This window comes from Balaenoptera physalus (assembly GCF_965194825.1).
Source record: "Balaenoptera physalus genome assembly, chromosome: 20".
NCBI classification, from domain to species: Eukaryota; Metazoa; Chordata; class Mammalia; order Artiodactyla; family Balaenopteridae; genus Balaenoptera; species Balaenoptera physalus.
Window position 1 is genome coordinate 59,611,172 of NC_138901.1, and position 19,858 is coordinate 59,631,029.

At 43.1% G+C, this 19,858-nt stretch overlaps 1 protein-coding gene across 1 annotated transcript in view; it reads left to right on the top strand.

Moving 5' to 3' along the window:
* The window catches only part of DNAH9 (dynein axonemal heavy chain 9), a 310,542-nt gene that overhangs the window by 45,815 nt on the left and 244,869 nt on the right, over window positions 1–19,858 (top strand). Inside the window, exons 10-15 of the mRNA XM_082440696.1 lie at window positions 712–826; window positions 4,909–4,977; window positions 6,713–6,839; window positions 10,247–10,502; window positions 11,201–11,442; window positions 17,150–17,285. Coding sequence (XP_082296822.1) covers window positions 712–826; window positions 4,909–4,977; window positions 6,713–6,839; window positions 10,247–10,502; window positions 11,201–11,442; window positions 17,150–17,285 — 945 coding nt within the window. The remainder of the gene's footprint in view (window positions 1–711; window positions 827–4,908; window positions 4,978–6,712; window positions 6,840–10,246; window positions 10,503–11,200; window positions 11,443–17,149; window positions 17,286–19,858) is intronic.

The following is a 19,858-nucleotide window of genomic DNA, read 5'->3' on the forward strand; positions in this document are numbered from 1 at the left end:
GCTTCATAATCCACATGGCCTGTCTCATACGTAATCTTACTGAATTCTCACAGAAACCCTGGAAGTTAAGCGAGGAAGATATTATCCCCGTTATATAAATGAAAAACCTAAGGGCCTGAGAGATTAAGTTGTCTGTTTAAGGCAGTGTGTCTTTTTTTTTTAAACATCTTTATTGGAGTATAATTGCTTTACAATTGTGTTAGTTTCTGCTTTATAACAAAGTGAATCAGTTATATATATACATATGTTCCAAGGCAGTGTGTCTTAACCCTGACTGTACAATTAGAATTATCCTGAGTGCTTTCTAAAAATACTGATGACAAGGCCCCACACAGACGAATCAAATCAGAATGGCTTGGATGGGGCCCAGGCATCAGTGTTTCTAGAAGAGCCCCAGGTGACGCTGATGTGCAGCTGGGTTGAAAGTCACAGGTGTGCAGTCAGAAAGCCAGTGAGTGGCGGAGCCGCTCTGGGAACGGCTGTCCTCTGTTGCTGTTTAGCATTCTCCCCAAGGGCACTCTTTCTTCCCCCTTAGCAGAACTCGGTGATGTCCCAGGAATTTCCATCTCACCGTAAGCCCAGGTTGACTTTAGCAGGTGGAGGTGGATGAGGCAGAAAGTGCAGTAAGTGGCGGGAGGTGGGGGAGTGTTCATGGGTAGAGTGGGGCTCAGGCCTGGCGCCTCGCTTCAGTCTGCTGTGCCCTGTCCCCAGGCTTCTCCTCCGTGCATAAGAACATGCCTGCTGTGGCCGGGAGGCTCCGCTGGGCGCAGGAGCTGAGGCAGCGCATCCAGGGTCCCTTCGACAACTTCAGACGCATGACACACCCGTGAGTACCTCGTTCCTGAAAGGCAGCTTTGTTTCAGGCTTCTGCTCCCGCTCTGGACTTCGAGTATTGTAGCAACGCAACTCAGTTACTTGAGGCACAAAAGTCATCTTCTTTTCTTTCCATTTCCAGCAATCAGCCAGTATCTTAGTCCGTTCAGGCTGCTGTAACAGAATACTATAGACGGGGTGACTTATGAATATCAGAACTCTCTCTCTCACAGTTCTGGAGGCTGGGAAGTCCAAGGTCAAGGTGCTGGCAGATTTGGTGTCTGTTGAAGAGGACCTGCTTCCTGACTCACAGCTGGCTGTCTTCCCACTGTGTCCTCAGATGTGGCAGGAGGGACTCAGCAGCTGTCTGGGGTCTCTTTTATATGGGCACTCATCCCATTCATGAGTGTTCCACCCTCATGACCTAATCACCTCCCAGGGCGCAACCTTAGGCTTCAACATATGGATTTGGGGAGGACACAGACATTCAGTTCATAGCAACCAGGTACTACTGGCCGAGCGGTAACGAGATTGCTATGTTTGGATTGAAGAGTGGGTCCCTTGGTGTCAGGTGAGGCTTACTGGACACAGGCTGGCTCCTTTTGCTCCAGCAGAGTCCTCGTTTCCAGGGGAAAATGAGTCAGGGTTTTCAAGTTCTTTGGGTTCCTCCACACATCTCCTCTGACACGATGGCTCTTTACTACCGAGGCTGCTGGAGAATAATGAAGCCCAGCGTTCCCTGAAGCGTGGTGTGAGGGCCTCATGTATTGGAAACCCCAGGTGCTTGCTAATGGTGCAGATTACCAGCCCTCACCCCCCACCTACTAAAGCCAGATCTCAGGGCAGGGTGGTGCCTGGGATCTGCTTCCTTGGCACACTCTCCCCATGATCCGACGGTGACCAGGTTTGGAAACTGTTGGCCTGCCTCACAGCTGAGTCTGGAGGCCAAGCTAGTTAGAGGCATCTGGACTGCTAGAGCGAGAGCAGAGCTGTTGCGATTCCTTGTTGAGGGCGCTGCCCGGGGAAGGGCAGGCTTTCTCTGACCCTCTTCCTACAGGCTCCATCTTGTGGAAAACACCTAGCTTTGGCAAGCACAGCATGTTCACAGCAGCATTATGTACAGTGGCCAAGACGTGGAGACAACCTAAGCGTCCATTGATGGATGAATGGATGAAGATGTGAGATATATATATATATATATATATATATCACATATGTAATGGAATATTATTCAGCTATAAAAAAGAAGGAAATCCTGCCATTTGCAACATGGATGGACCTTGAGGGCATTATGCTAAGTGAAATAAGGCAGAGAGAGAAAGACAAATACTATATGGTCTCACTTATATCTGGAATCTGGAAATAAGAAATAAAACCAAACTCATAGTAAAAGAGATCAGATTTGTGGTTATCTGGTTATGGGGGGTGGGGTTTGAGGAGGAGGGTGGGGGAAATGGATGAAGGTCAGAATTTACCAACTTCCGGTTAAAAGATAAATACTGAGGATGTCAAGTACCATGATGGCTGTAGCTAGCACCGCTGCATGGTATATATAAAAGTTGTTAAGTGAGTAGATCCTAAAAGTTCTCATCACAAGGAAAAAAACATTTTTTTCCCTTTTTCTAGTATCTGTATGAGATGATGGATGTTAACTGCACGTATTGTGGTGATCGTTTTACAGTATATGTAAGTCAAGTCGTGTTCTACATCTTAAATTTACACAGTGCTGTACGTCAATTACATCTCAATAAAACTGGAAACAATTTTTTTAAAAAAGACTAACCACTTTCAAAGGCCAGAAAGACAATGGAAGATAGCCAGGTTGTGGTCTGAAGGGAGCCTCCACCACATCACCCCGTGTTGCCAAGAGGAAGAATGACTCAATGTGAGAAATCTCCCTACTGTTGGAGAGAAGCCGAAAATCTAGATTCACTTTAAAACCAGCAAGTATTCCTCTTTTCCTCAAACTCCGTACAAATCAAACAAACGTGCCCGTGAGTCAGACCTGCCCAGTGGGAGACCCGTCTGCTGCATCTGCTCTGTCTGAGCGAGCTCTTCGTTGTGCAGGTGAAGAAACTGAGGCAGATAGAAATGAGGTGACCTGCCTGGAATCCGAAGATAACAAGGACAGAACTGGAACAGGCATCTGGGTCTCAGGGGTCCTCACCGAGAGCTCTCCCAGGGGGACCCCCCCCCCTCCGCAGCCATAGGAAGCTTGGCCCGGAGTCCAGCTGAGCCCCCATCTTCTCAAACATGCCTCCCAGGGAGGGAGGGAGAAGATATGAGAATGGGCGGGGAGGGTGGTAAGGCTGCTTCTAGGAATGCGGCCTGCGGGAGCTGTCCTGGTCCAGTGCCCTGGAGCAGAGCTGAGGCGCGCCTGCAGGAATTTACAGGGATGCTCTTGGGACCCGCGCCTGTGAGGGAGCGGGGAGGGATCGGGCAGAGGAGAAGCTGAGCTGCAGCACAGCTGCACGTAGGCTTCAGCTCATCCGGTGGGGAAGTCTGGCCCTTTAGGGTTGCCTGGCCTTTGTACCCCACGTCAGCTGGTTGGTGGAAGGGGGCTGTGGGGCAGGGAGGGGCCTGACCCTGGGTGAGGAGGCAGCCCTGTCTGTCTGGCTGAGGCTGTTCGCAAAGAGGGAGACAGCCACACTTCATCTGCCTTCCTGGTGGGGGAGATTGGGGGTGGGAGTGGTCCCGAGAGGGTGTCCGAATGGCCCCCCACGATGTTCTCCACAGTTCCCATGGAAGTTCCCGTTTGTTCTAAAAATGAATTCACATTCTTGTGTATACTCTAACATATTTATGAATTGGTTAGTAAAATGGTTTTGATTCCTCACCATGAAGTGAAGTAGAACCTGCAGGCAGTTTGATGCACTTATTCCTGTGACTTCTCAAGCCTCCTAGGCAAGTCCCAGGGGCTGAGGTGCAGAAGCCGCTCTCTCCTCCAGCCTCGTTCTTTTCCAGATAGAAACTGAGATCTGGGGTCAGGGCTTGTCCTCGCTGTCCTGCAGGCACCTCTGCTGCTTCACGAGGAAAGAGGACGAGCGACTGGGAAAACCCCCAGGAAATCCAGTGCTTTCTCTGCAGGCGTGAGGGCTTACGTCAAAGCCCGAAGCTCGGGGGAGCCTGTGCAGAAACCCTGTGTTGATTTAAAGAGCAAATGGATTTTAAAGAATTTTGCAATAAGCTGCCTCGTTTTGTTAGCAGAACAAACAAGATCCTCCAACACAGTTAGTGTGAAGGTTTCTGTTAATTACAGATACTTCACCAACTTTCCCAGGAGCTGGACTCTTCATTTTGTGCTGTAAAGAAGTGTCAAAACCAGGGAAGAGGTGTGGGCAACGATGCCTCCATGGTCCTCAGTGGACCCAGGGAAGCTTCCGAGCGTGTGTCTGCGCATGTGAGCATACAAGTTTATGCATGTGTGTGTCTGTGTGCATGTATGTGCGTTTTGTGTGCTCAAGTTTGGGGACATGAGAGGTGGGAGGGAACCTCATGTAAACATGGCAATGAGTAATGAGGCAGAATTTCTCATCATGTGCCATAGATGGATTTCAGAGAAGGGGAATATATACATATATATTGTTACGTATATGACAAGGTTTGTATATGTGTGTAGGATGTATATATATTGCTATTTTTTATATGCATTGTTATATACGTATATACATATATAATGTTACATAGTTTTTGTTATAATGTATAATGTTACATACAGTTTTGTTCTTAAATACAGAAAACTGCAACACCTAGAATTTTTCTTGCATGTCTCAATTTCCCTCCTGGTTTTTGAAGGACTTGATTTTACACGCCCAAGACTGGCCCAGCCAGGGTGAGGGGGTTGGCGGAGCCCTGGCGGGGAAGGGCTGTCCTCCTGTCGCCTGGGCGCTGACTGCATTTGGGAAAGTGCGGATGCCCTCTAGTGGCTGGTGGCAAATGTTCAGGAAGAAGAGTGCCGGCTCATTTAGGGGCCTTTGGAAACTTGCCCAGGGAGCTATTCAGTCTCCTCTTTATAGGCTGCAGTTTGTTACTCAGATCATTATTTTCACTTCTTCTAATTTGATGTCATTTTTTTCCTCTCTTTTGTATGGGTAGTTGCATGGAATCTGCCGAAGGAAAGCGCATGATACAAAAATATGAAGAAATGCTCTCATTGCTGGAAAAGTAAGCAGTTTCGGGGACTGGATCATTCTGCAAATGCAGAGCCCCCACCATGCCCTCTGCAGCTCTGCGTTTGTGCACATTTCTCGGTGGCAGTGAAGTGTTGCTCTGTGTTTTATGTTATAACCACAATATCTGTGAGTACAGTGCTTCAGGGTCGCAAACAGCAGGTCTCCGGGGAATGCAGCTCTAGTCTGGAAATGGGCACTTTTCCAGTGCAGTTTTGTTGTGAACGTGAACTCGGCAGAGCTAGAAGTGGGGTGCTTCTCATGGCACCCCGAGATCAGTGTCATGGAAAATCTCAGCAGCTGCTCGCTAAGCAGAAAGTGATAGTTGGTGCTGCACAAAGAGACAATAAGTTTAAAAAATACTTCCTGCATCCTTTAACAGAGAAAGCATAAGAATGAAGATTTTACCTGGGTTCATAATTGTTCCTTCTTTAAAGCTGCAGTCAGTCTTTTGGGGGAGCAGGGTCCAGACACAGCCTGTGTCTTGCCTCGTAATCTTCTTCTGCTTCAGAAGAGGAGCACCGTAGACATTATGATTATGATTATAGTTATGACCACGCTTAGCATTGTGGAGACATCTTAGCTGGCGGCACCTCCACCTGCCAGGTCACCCAAGTTCTACCCTTTTGACTTCCCAAATATGAGCTTCAAATCTGTCCCCTCCTCTCTGCACCCACCACCCACATTTCACCAGAGACCAGAGCCTCTCGGGCCTGAACTGCTGCAGTGGCTTCCTAAGAGCCTCTCTGCTCTGGACCTGTGCCCCTCAGCGCCCACACTGTCACCAAATCCCCTTTCCTCACATCCCCGGTCTGGGAAGCCTCTCAGTGCCTCCCACCAGCTCCTTAATGTGACCCGAAAAGTGCTCCCTGATGCGGCCTCTGCTTCTCTCTCCAGCCTCGGCCCTTGCCCTCTCCGCCCTCAGGTGCACTGTCTACTCGCTCTTCCCAGCACGCCGTCTGCTGCTCCTGCCCAGAACACTCACTCCCCCTCCCTGCCCGGCTGCTGCTCATCCTAGGACTCAGTCAAGCATCACTTCAGCCCCTCCTCCGTGAGACCCTCCCTGGCATCCTCCTTATCACCCCCACCCACCTGCCTGCCTCTGCCATTCAAAGCCTAATGCCCAGTACATCTGCCTGGGATTGTACTTGCTGCGTCCTCTGTTGACCCGTGGTTGCACCACTAGCTGCATTTACCATGGGATGTTTATTCATCGTTTTATCTCCCAAGCCCAACACATCAATGTGTAATGACTCAACAGTGAATGTCCGTGAGCTACGTGAAGATTAGCGTGAGAACAAATCTTACCCAATAACTTCTTCCAACATTTACTGAGACTAATCACCACTTCCCTTATCCCCCCAAAAGATCACATGGAGTCTCTCTTTCTACTCTCCTCTGATTTAAGCTTTGCCACCTTTAGGAAATGAGGGGTTCCCTGCAGGAGCTGACTTGCCTGGCTGAGTCAATGACTCTGACTTAAGAATGTATTCAGGTATTTTACTAATAGCATCTTCAGTTCATGAGATATATGTATTAAAGATAGATAGATAGATAAATGGTTGGATTAGATAGGTAGCTATAGAGATGTTATATATATACATATATAGCTATGTCATTTATGTTATATATATCTATATATAGAGAGATGTATCTTCAGTTAATCATTGTGAGGCATTGGGGAGCTGGGAGGGTGCTTATGAGGTGACCATCGTCTCTGATCCTCACAGGTATGAGACAAGACTCTACGAGGACTGGTGTCAAACAGTATCAGAGAAGTCACAGTACAACCTTTCCCGGCCACTTCTGAAACGTGATCCAGAGACAAAGCAGATCACTGTCAACTTTAGCCCACAGGTAAGTCCAATGGCAGTAACTTCCTCTTGGTTTCTGAAGAGTTTCATTTGACTCTGCTGATTTCGAAGGCAAAAAGGCTTTTTATAAGAATATGCAAAAGCTGCTCAAAAGAACTTGCACCTTGGATTTCTTTTTTGGGATAAATCTTAGGGTGTAGTGTTTTCTTAAGTTGTCCACTGTTCACATTTTTCTCCAGGGTCAGCCAGTATATTTGCTTTGATTTTGCACAACAGAAAATATTGCAAAATATCACTTGGTACCATAGTGATACCGTTTGGTACCATAGTCAACTGGGCCTACCTTGAATACACACTGCGGGTGAAGGCTGTTGACTAGATGCTAGAGGGCCAACCAAGTGTAAGACCTGGTTCCTGACTTCCAAGAGACCACAAGCTAGTTAGAAGCCAGAATCTCAACATGCAAAAGTCTAGTTTCATTAGGTAGCATGTGATAAATCTCCAAGGAGTAGCTTTGGAAATGAGACTAGATTATTGGTTCTCAACCAAGTCAATTTTGTCCCCAAAATGGAGACATTTTTAGTTGTCAAACGTGAAGGGGGTGCCAGTAGCACATGGTGTAAGTAGATACAAACTTCCTACAATGAACAGGACAGCACCCCACAGCAAAGAGTTTTTTGTCCAAAACTGTCAATGGTTCTGAGGTTGAGAAACCCTGCTTTAAATTATAGAAAGGGTAGAAGACCAGTGTGGGCTGTAGCAGCCATGGAAAGCTTAATACTGGAGAAAACTATAACCAAAAGCAACCCCACATCAGGATGTACATCATTCAGCTTAAAAACTGAGGAAACGTATTGGCCACACCGAGCTAAAGGCAGTCTCCTAGTTCTGTCTTGATGGCATGTTCCATAGGAATGTAGCGTAGAAAGAGCTGAAAGCTAAGCTGACAGAATATTGGTTTCTTCTGAGATAATTCCAATTTAAGTAGAACATCAATTCCCCCTAGAATATAAGTCAACAGAGGGAGTTGGAGGGTTCATTTCTTCACTTTGGCAAGATATGAGTCTGTGGTTGAACTCATTAACTCCTTGGAGTAATTTTATCAGCATTCGCTTTGAGCAATATTGAATATTAAATACCCAAAGAATTGAGTACCTGGATTACCAACTAGGCTGCAGTCCAGATGGTATAATTGTAGTAATTAAGTCCTTGGTGTAAGACAGTATTGAAGATGGGCCCTCGTCTATATGCTCCGAAGACAAGGACTCTGCCTGCTTCCATGTGCAGCACATAGTGGGTGTTTTACAAGTGTTTGTAGGTGATAGAAGGGAAAGGAGGGAGAGGAGAGGGGTGAGAAAAGAAAAGGGGAGGGAGATACATACCTAAATTATAATGTGAGTCGGGGGGAGACGGCTACAAACGCAATAAGTCAGAGAAGGGCTACGAACATCCCTTGGCTTCCAACCGCAAGCAAAATGGCGGTAGCTACGCGATGGAGAATGAGCAGTAACGCGTTTGTCATTCTAGAGGGACATGATCAAAGATTTGGCCAGGGTAAGAACTGTATGGGTTAAAAACATATATATATATATTTAGTAATTTGTTATATATTAAATAATTTATTTAAATTATTTAAAATTTTCTATTGTTGGGCATTTAAATATTTTCTAGTTTTATCAATCTGTATTTCATTGATTCTAGGACACACACGGGTTTTTTATATCTTAATATGTCTCAAAATAGCATATGTTTATAGTTAAATAAACCACATTTTTTTCTTCCTTAGGTGGACATAAAATACTACTGAATCTTACCATTAATGGCATCTTATAGTTGGATAAAATATGGTATAAAAAATGCTACAATAAGCATCTTTAGTTATTATTGCAACCGTATTTCTTTGGGATAAACGCCTAGAAAGGGGTTGCTGGGCTAAAGGGTGCTCACATTTTGAGAGTTTTAGTGTATTTTATCAATTTGTTCTTCAGAAAGCTGTAACTCAGGCATTCTCCTGCCAGCAAGATAGCACTCATTTCTTCAAATCTTTTCTAACCTGTTGAACCAAAAAATATGTAGTATCTCAATATTGTTTTAATTTGCATTTATTTGACCACTAGTAAAGTAGAAAGTTTTTCATGTGTTCATCGGACATTTATCTTTCTTCTCCTATGAATTGCTTATTCATATCCGTTGCCCACTTTTGAGTGAAAGTGCTCTCTTTTCCTGTGAATTTGTCAGACTATTTGTGAAATATCTGTCAGATATTAAGAAATCTGCTGCAAATATTTTTATCTGTTGAATGTGGCATTTTATTATGTGTATGATATTTTATGCATATAAATTTTATCTTTTATTTTCTGGTTGTACATTTGGAATGGCCTTCTCTACTTCAATATTATATAAATGGTCCACATTTTTTTCATTTTTTGTTTTCATTTTTTACATTTAAATTTTTAATATCTATCTTGAGCTTATTTCAATATAAACTCAGAGGCTAAGGTCATTTCCCTGCTAAAGGATTAGCATTTGTCTTAACCCTGAGTAGGGTTGTCTGGGCAGCAACGAAGAGCTGGCCCAGAGCCACTGGAAGGAGAGTTGGGAGCCCAGTTGTCTTGATATGGAGGTGAGGGGTGGCAGTGGAGGGGGTGGTGTGAGGAGAACCTATGGCTTGGTAAGCGTTTTGTCATCCGTAACTATATATATATATCAGTCCCTTCATCAAGCAAGGGATGAAGAACAGGGTGTCTGGAAACCCCACCAGAGGCCTCTCTGTTTTTTCACGGGACCACATCTGCTTGGCTTTTTCCTTCTGCCCCCGGAATTTCAGAGAGGCCTGCGTGACTTCTATTTCCCAACTTCCTAGTATATCAAAGCACAGAGACATGCCAGCAAAGAGTTAAGAAATTAAGGGATATTTCAAATGATTATATTTAATAATTAAAGTTGTACAGCAGGCATCTCCTCTCAACCCTGCCAGTGTCTGTGACTGTGTGTCTGACCTCATTGGGCAGGGACACCGAGAGTCTGAATTTGAGGCTCCACATGCATGTGGGTGGCCCAGACCAGGTGACCCTCCTCCTTCCCCTGACCACCCCTCCACGGGACTTGGCTCACCGTCAGGAGCCTACTGTTTTCATCATGCACGTGCCCAAAAGCATCGAGGCAGAGCGCCCTCCCCTGCTGTCACTGGTGTCTTCTTTCTCAGCTTTTCCTCTCCTTGCTCTGTGTTTGTGATTTACAGATTCGGTAAAGCTTGCTGCTTCCTGGTCATCTTCCTTTTGCCTAATACTCAGTTTTCCTTCTCAGAGAAGATTCAAGGAACCAGTAGGAGCAGAAGTGGAGAAAGGACCCAGAAGGCCCTTGGGCCCCTGGGGTTTCCCAGTCCTGATCGATGCGGCTGCTGTTCGCTGCCACTGAACTGCAGCCACTTATGTCGCTTCTTTTCTCCAGCTGATTTCCGTGCTGAAAGAAGTGAGTTATCTTCAACCCCAGCAGATGACGCACATCCCTGAGACAGCAGCAGCCATGTTCTCCTCCAGGGAATTCTATCGGCAGCTTGTGGCTAAATTGGAGTTGATGGCAAATTGGTACAACAAGGTTATGAAAACTCTGCTAGAGGTGGAATTTCCATTAGTGCAGGAAGAGCTGCAAAATATCGATCTCTGCCTGAGAGCTGCAGAGGAGACTCTGAGCTGGAAAACAGAAGGTAACAGGAGACCACCTGGGGTCTGGGGAAAAGGTTGGCAGTCAAGATTCTAATAAAGTTGGTAGAACCTCACTTCATTCCCTGGTTAATCTGATTTGGGTTTGAAGCATGAGTCTGTCCTCTCAGATATGCGCCCAAAGTAGAGAAGACAAGGAGGAACGGGGTCCCTCTTCCGCCTCCTCTGCGTGCCTGGGAGGTTTAGACAGCTTTGCTGCCACGCTCTGGGGAATTTTCATGAACTCTCCCACAGTCTCCAGCATATACTGGGCACTCCATGGAGGAGGATTTTTACTACATTATCATTGTTACTTACTTTTCTTAACTGGACCATAAACATCTTAAATGAGGGAGCTATGCATTTACTTTTCTTGTATCCTCCAGTGCAATTCAATAAACTTTCATTGATTGATTAACATGTACAGGGCACCATGTGCAGGACTGTGAGGAGAATATGAAATATAGGGGACGTGACCCCTACCTTCAAAGAACTCATAACCAAGATCCATAACCAGGGTCATGGAAAGGGGTGGCTTTTTGTTACAACTAGGAAGGAAAAGACTCTGATGATTACAAACTAACCTGTGCAGAAAAGTCTTATAAAACCCACACGTATTAAATCCCTATGTTTCATAGCAACCAGACCTTTCGCTCTACCACTGTAAGATATTTCAATTAATTCTATCTCTTTTGGGGAACAGGCATTTGGGATTATGTCATTCAGATCACCAATAGTATTCATGATCTTGAACAAAGAGTTCAGAAAACGAAAGACAACGTGGAAGAGATTCAAAACATCATGAAAACATGGGTGTCACCAATATTTAAGAGAAAAGATGGGAAAAAGGAATGCCTTCTCTCTATGGATGATCAGCATGATCGAATGGAAAAATATTACAGTCTTATCAAAGAATCTGGCCTTAAGATTCATGCCCTTGTGCAGGTAATAACCAGCCTCTCAGACACACATACCACCAGTACAGGGAAAGCATCAAGAAGTGTGTTTGGGTGCTAGAAGTGATTTGGAAATTAGAACAATCAATAGATGCTGTGTCTTCTGCAGTCAGGGATAGAAGTCAAAACTGATAGCAAAAGAGCTAAAACTAATGGATGGGGAGCATGTCAAGTCACATTCTGGTATCAGTGTGTCAAAGTTAATATGATCTTAATAGTGACACCACTTAGTTGTCACATGACTTAACATCCCACACCAAACCCCTAGGGGGTAGAAGGGGATGCCAAGGACAGAATCCTAATTTATCCACTGCACTAACCACCCCGAACTCGTCCACACAACCTGGTGTGGCCCTGCAGCAGCATCCTCATAACCTAGCTCTACAGAGCCTGGAGATACGCAAGATGACTATGGTGTCCCTGATGCACTGGGTAAAGAGGGAAAAATGCAGAGTGCTGCCCTTCATGCAGGAAGGCTCTGCCCTGCGTTGTGATCAGGGCAACCTTGTGTCTCATCATCCAAGACTTGACGAGGGAAAAGAGCTATAAATGGCCACCAGCTCCAGCCCTACTGAAGTAGCCGTGGGGCAATTCTCCTGGGTTGATCTCATGCACAGGGTCAGTCATGAATCACAGTTGTTATCTTTGGGTTTTCTGTGGGTTGAAACACAATAAAATGTTGTACTTTTGACCTTTTAAATTTTCTTTATGTGTTTTCTAGCTTATTAATTTCTGTTATTTATCATTTCTTTCTTTCTAGTTAATTTGGGGTTAATTTGCTTCTCCTTTTTGTCTAGCCTATTAGGGTTGAAACTTAGAGTATTGATTTCAAGCCTTTCTTTCTAATGCAAGCATTTGATTATATAAATTTCCCTCTTAGCAGTGCTTCAGTTGCAATCACAGATTTGATCTGCCTCATTTTCATTATCATTCAGTTTTAATTATTTTTCTCTTGCGATTTGTTCTTTAACTCAGTGGTTGTTTAGAAGTATGTTGTTTAATTTCCACATATTTAGGTCGTCTCTGGATAGCTTAATGAAATTGATAATCTAGTTTAATTTCCTTATAGGCAGAGAAAATACTCTGTAAGATTTCAGTTGTTTAGAATTCATCAAATCTTGTTCTATGACCTAGAATGTTGTCTATGTTATTGGATGTTCCTTGTGCGATTGACAATATGTTTATTCTTCCATTGTTGGGTGTGATGTTCTATAAAATATCAATTAGTTCAAAGTGGTTGATAGTATTGTTCAGATCGTCTATATGATTTCTCAGTTTTTTTGTCTATTTGTTCTACCAGTTACTGAAGCTAGAATGTTAAAATCTCCACCTATGATTTTGGATTTGTCTATTTTATCCTTTAGTTCTTTCAGATTTTTCATCAAGTATTTGAAGCTCTGTTAGTAGGTACAAACACATTTATAATTACTGTAACTTCCTGATGAATTGGCCATTTTATCACTATGAAATTATTTTTATTTCTAATAATACTCCCTTGTCTTGAAGTCTTTTTTTCTGATAATTCTATTGCCTTTTCTTCCACATTCACTATTCCTACTTTTTGCATTGTCCATCTTTTTCCACCCTTTCACATCCAACCTATTTGCTTCTTTGGATTCAAATTTCTTCTCTTATAGACAGCATATAATAGAAACTTACTTTTCTGCATCTTACAACTTTGCCTGTTAATTGAAATGTTTAGGTCATTACACTTAATGTAATTATTGATATGGTTGGATTTAGCACCACTGTTTTGCTGTTTGTTTTCCATTGGCTTCATCTCTTTTTTGTTCCTCTGCTCTTCCTTTCCCACCTTCTTGTTATTAATTGTATATTTTCTAGTATTCTATTTTCATTTCTCAATTGGCATTTCAGCTTTACCTTGTTGCATCACATTTGCAGTGGTTGTTCTAAGTTTTGGTAGGTCTCCTGAACTAATCACAATCTACTTAGAGTTTTCCCATGAAATATAGGAACCTAGCAACAATTCAAACCGCCCAGCCATCTTTTATAGTGTTGGTGTGTGTGCATGTGTGTGTATATGTGTGTGTATAATATACCCCACAACAGAGTATTATAATTTTTTGTTTTAAAAGCTTTGGGGAAAATATTTATAGAGTTTTGTATTTACCCACATAGTCACCATTTCCAGATTTGTTTTTCCTTTCTGTAGAACTAAGTTACCGTCTATGGTCATTTCTCTTCAGCCAGAAGAACTTCCTTTAGTATGCCTTGCAGTTTAGGTCTGCTGATGACACGGTCTCTCAGTTTTTGTTTATCTGAAAATGTCCTTATTTCACCTTTGTTTTTGAAGAAGAGTTTCACAGAATATAAAATTCAGTGTAGACAGTTCTATTTTCCTTTCAGAAGTCATTTCATTGTCTTCTACCCTCCAAGGTTTCTGATGAGAAGCCAGTGTACTGTGTATCTTTGTTCCCCTTTTTTCTCAGGCACCTTTTAATAGATTCTTTTAAAATAAATTCTTTGTATTTTTTCCCATTCAACTACGATGTGCCTAAATAAATTTTCTTTATATTCAGCCTGCTTGGAGTTTGTGATGTTTTAAATCTGTTTTTCACCAAATTGGGGGGGGGGGCGTTAATCAAATTACAACATTCTTGTCTAATAATTCCAACATCTATTTTATTTTCTGAGTCTTTTTTTTAATGTGAAGAAAGTTTATTTTTGTGTCACATAAGTCGAAGGAATAGGCATTCCAGGATTGGTATGGCAGCTATTTTCTGAGTCTGTTCTTAGTGATTATTTTCTCTCTTGGTTAAATGTAACATTTTCCTGCTTCTTTGCATGTCTAGTAATTTTTTATTATGTTCTAGTCATGTTGGATGCCACTTTAGAATCTGGATGTTATTTCCCTTTAAAGAGTTTGTGGTTTTGTTTCGGCAGGCAGTTAACTCACTGGTGGGTCAGCTTGATCCTGTTGAAGCTTTATGTTAAGCTTCCTTAGGGAGAGTCTAAAGAGGCCTTGCTCTAGAATAGAGCTCTAATCCTAAAGCATTGCATTTCTGGGGTATCAACTGAAGTCCTGGGTTATCTGTGAGGTCTTTTCATTATTTCTGATCAACACAAACATCTTCCAGCGCTATATGACCTTCACAAACTGCATTCAGATTAGAGCCCCCAGTAACTGTTCTCTGCCAGGCCTTGCAGAATCTTGCCCTAAATATGTACAGCTTAATCCTCAGTCAGAGATTCAAGAGGACTCAGCAACCTCAGCAGTCCCAAACCCCCATTTCTGTCTTTTCTGCCCAGCAGGAACGATGCTCTAATTGAGGTCCACTTTCCTATGCCATGGTTTGGCAAGTCCTCTAGGGAGAAGGCCAGGTAGTTGTGAAGCTCACCTTGAATATTTCCCATCTCTTAGAGGTCACATCCAATTACCCAAAATAATTATTTCTTGTATCCCGTTCTGTAGCTGTTTGTAACAAAAGGGAAAGTCCAATCTCATTCCTCTGTCTTGGCTAGGATCAGAAACTTGGGCTGTTTCTTCTTAGTTTACAGAAAATTCTGACACGTTTGCTCCTTGTACCATAGTAGATTTGAGGTGAAAGGTATAGATAGCTATATTGATAGGGTGACAGTAGGAAAGAGATAAAACAACTATACAAGGCAGTCATAAAAACTAAACTAGAAGCAAACAGACATACACATCTTAGTAACACCTAAGAGCAACTCTGGATTGTCACTGAGTTATGATTTGCATGATGATGGACTCTCATTAAATCTTTAATCTACTTAGGAAGGAAAGGTATAGGTAATACACTTTAGAAATTTTAGAGTTTTGACATTTAAAAGCAGAATCATGAGATTTACAATATGGCAGTGTTTCCTAAAGGGGTAAGTGTGAGTCACCTAGAAAATTTACTTCTGCAAAGTGGTAACTGCATTCTTTGAAGATGTAAGATAAATGGAAAGTTGCTGTAAAAAGGCTGAATGATGAAAATGATGAGTAAATGGGACATCTGTACTTGCCATACCACCAGGTTGGCGACTGTATCATGTAAAAGGAGGGAGAGAAAGCCTGTGCATTCCTTTCTGTGTGTGCATTTTCTAATTCACTCAGTATGATAAAGGTTTTTAGTTAATATTAAATGCCAACAACAAAACACTCCAGCTCATTTCTTTTTTTAAATTTATTTTATTGAAGTATAGTTGATTTACAATGTTGTGTTAATTTCTGCTGGACAGCAAAGTGATTCAGTTATATATATTAATATATTCTTTTTCATATTCTTTTCCATTATGGTTTATTACAGGATATTATAGTTCCCTGTGCTATACAGTAGGACCTTGCTGTTCATCCATCCCATATAGAATACCTTGCATCTGTTTATCCCAAACTCCCAATCTATCCCTCTGCCACCCCCTTCCCTGTTGGCAGCCACAAGTCTGTTCTCTATGTCTGTGAATCTCTTCCTGTTTCATAGATATAATCATTTGTGTCATATTTTAGATTCCACATATAAGTGATATCATATGGTATTTGTCTTTCTCTTTCTGACTGACTTCACTTAGTATGATGATCTCTAGGTCCATCCATGTTGCTGCAGATGGCATTATTTCATTCTTTTTTATGGCTGAGTAATATTTCATTGTATATATGTACCACATCTTCTTTATCCATTCATCTGTTGACGGACATTTAGATTGTTTCCATGTGTTGGCTATTGTAAATAGTGCTGCTATGGACATAGGGGTGCATGTATCTTTTTGAATTAGAGTTTTGTCCAGATACAGGCCCAGGAGTGGGATCCACTCCAGTTCATTTCTAAGGATTATCCAGGAAATGCTTTACTTGCTTGAACCCCAGATTTCTTATGTCTTGAATTATAATGCCCTGTACCGTTAGTGTTCCTTCTTCTGCCCACCCTGACTCCTGCTGTGCTGCAGCTTCCTCCACAGCCATCAGTCAGCATCTATGAAGCACACATTGCATCCATCAGCATCCCTCCTGAGAAGGTGACCTGACCCCATCCTCCTTTCTCAGGGAGAGGGTGAGGCACCACATTTCCTTCATGGGTTAACTTTGTGTTCCTTTCAAGCAAGGGTTATACCCATTAGACAGAATGGGTTTGTCACACATGTACAGGTGTACCTCATTTTAATGTGCTTTGCTTTATTGTTTATTCACAGATATTGCATTGTTCTGTTTTTTTGTTTTTAATTGAACCCTGCATCACAAGTCTGTTCATGCCATTTTTCTTTTTGTCACCTTTTGGTAACTCTCACAGTATTTCAAACTCTTTCATTCTTGTTATACTTTTATGGTGACCTGTGATCAGTGATCTTTGATACTATTGTGAAACATTATGACTTGCTGAAGGCTCAGATGATGGTTAGCATTTTTTAGCAATAAAGTATTTTTTAATTAAGGTATGAACATTCTTTTTTTTAGACATAGTGCTGCACACTTAATAGACTAAAGTATAGTGTAAGCATAACTTGTATATGCACTGGGAAACCAAAAACTTTGTGTGACTGACTTTATTGCAATATTGGCTTTATTGCAGTGGTCTGGAACCAAACCGGCAGTATCTCCAACGTCTGCCTGTAATAGAAAATTCTTCATAACAGTGTAATTTTTCTCCATGTGTTCTTTTCATTCCCATTAATGATAATAAGACCAGTCCTCCCATATTATTAAACATGGTTTATATCCATTCTTCTTTATTTTGTAGGAAAACCTGGGTCTTTTCTCAGCAGACCCAACCTCCAGTATTTGGAAGACTTATGTTAACTACGTTGATGATATGTTGGTGGATGGATTCTTTCTTGCAATTGAGTGCTCCCTCAAGTATCTCCTGGAAAATACTGGTATTTACTGGCTTATGGATGTGGTTTATTACTGGGAAGGTAACAGTAATAGCATCTATTGAGTTACAGTGAAGTGCAATTGAGTGCTCTGTGACTTTTCCCAAAACGTTGTGAACATTTTGTGAATTATAACAAAGGCATTGCGTTTCTAAATTGTTCAACGATAAAAGACTTCTCTCTCTTCAAAACTCAGATGATAAATCAGGCTTTAAGATAGTGAAGCCCATAGCAAAAGCAAAAATACAAAAGCCAATTCAGTCTAAATGAAGCTCCAGTGTGGAGGAGTGAGTAAGCTGGAGCAGCTCCACCTGGACTTGACTCATGGCAGTGGGAGGGGACATTCCCTGCCTTCAAGCTGAATGTACTGTATCTCTGTGGCCTTTTGAGAACACAGGGAGGTTGTAGTAGCCAGCTTACATGGAAGAAACAAGTTTTTCTGTGTAAAAAGAGTCAAACAAGAAGCTGGGGGTGAGGTAGCTTTTAGAAGGAAAAGGAATGTGAAGGAGGCAATGGGCATTCTTTGAAGCTGTTAAAAGATAGCCAAGGGTTTTGAATTTATGGTCCATACACAGAGTCAAAGATTGTATAGTAAAGGCTCACCTTGGTTAGTAAGGGATGGGATGGAAAGGGCAGAAGAGTTCAGGAATAAAGTTGAGTTACACCTTTCACATTCTGGTAGATTCTGAGGAGCTCATTGAGGGTGAAGGATGAGGTGAGGATGAAGGTGAGATAAGAGCTTAGTCCGTTGAGCCCAACCCAAGGAAAGAAATCAATGCAGAGTTAAAATAGGTGGGCTGAGACCCATGTCCAGATATCCAGCCCATGCAAGAGGTTGACAATGCAGAGAGGAGCAACGCCAGCGCTGGGTGTAGCTCAGATGGGCACACCCACCCTCACCCCCACCCCATGGTCCTGGTAGGTGGAGTGACTGAGGTCAGAGGCAAGGTCTTTGCTTTCATGGTGTAAGGTGCTCCAAATCAAGGAGATACAGAAGCAGGAAATGGGCTCTGGCATAGTCAACAGGCGGGAGGTCACCTTCTAGAACCTGGGGCATCGAACACAGGCACCGAGACTGGAAAACTGGTTCATAGGGACCAGTGCCAACGGTGCTCATCTTAGTGAACTGACCAAACCTCCTCTGATATTGGAGGTTGGTGGTCCCGTCACTCAGCCCTCCTCTAGAAGATCTAGGAAGATGCCCCAGCCACACTTGAGTTCAGGCACTGCATAAAGGACTCACCCTAGGCCAGTGTCTGTCCAGCTTTCCTGATCTGGGCTGTCCAATGTGTCGCTTGTCCTCCTCTCACAAGGAGGAGAGCATGGGAGCAAGAGGATGGGGACAGGAGATGGTAGCCAAAGTCACCTTCCCTCCATGGAAATGGGGGGAAAGGGAACACATTTCCTTCACAAAATAGAATGGGCAGGAGCTGGACCTTGTGGCTGCCTGAGCAGAGGAGCTATAGATAAAATTAAAAGGCGCTGGTTACCAAGGCAAGGTGAAGGAGCCTAAAGAGAGTGGCCTCTAAGAGGAAAATCACCATGACCCTTTGCCATAGCCCAGGTGGACAACTTTATTCCCCTGGTCCACCTTACCATTTCCACTTCTCGTGTTTGGTCAAACCAGTACCATTCCCGTGGCTTGGGCTGGCGTCCCAGCCATCTCTCAGAATCCACACCCTGCCTGGGTTAAATGCTAGCCACTCTATCCAGAAGCACTCTTCCTCTTCTCAACTCTTAAAGCGATTTGCTTGTACCAGGGGCGTGGGACCGCCAGGACCATCCGACTTGTATAGTAATTATGTTGCCATTGCATCTAACATAGGGATTCGGTTCTTATGTCAGCACATAGGGTAAAATCTCTTATAGAAACATGTTCTTGAAAGTCTTTTAAATCCTTTAAACTATATGCAACCCAATCTATTAAATTATAAGTATCTAGTGCATGTAGGAATGCAGAATATATCATAAGTACATATGCAAGGCATAATTTTACTGATTTTTAAAAAAATTACTCTATAATAATAGTATAGTTACTGTGATATTGGTAAACTTGCACTTCCTTAAGCTCAATATGCACTGGATGGGACACTCCTGAGTCCAGTAATGCAGATTTCTCATCCTTACAGTTTTGAAGGCAAAGCCTTAGTCTTACATATCTTTGAGGGTCCCACAGTTTTTTAGTTAGGGAGAATGGCTAAGCAGTGGTAAGAAGAACTCCATGAATAATGTGGCTTAAAGGATATGGAAGTCTGTCCCCCGGGTTCTAGTCCAAAGCGAGCACTCCAGGTTAGTTGCAAGTTCCTTCCGTCCTGTGGTTCCACCACTTTCTAGGGCCTGGTCTTCATTTCCATGGTTGAGCCGGGTCACTGCTGCATCCCGGCTCCAGCCTGTGGGAGGGCAAAGAGAGCACAGAGGAGGCCGCCTGCTGCCTCGTGGATCGCAGCCCAGAGGTGGCACCTCTTCCCACATCCCACTGGTGAGGGAATCACGTTGCCACACCTAACTGCAAGCCCGCCCACTTATACCTCTATTTCCAAGGAAGAAGGGATAATGGATTTCCATGAGTAGTCTCC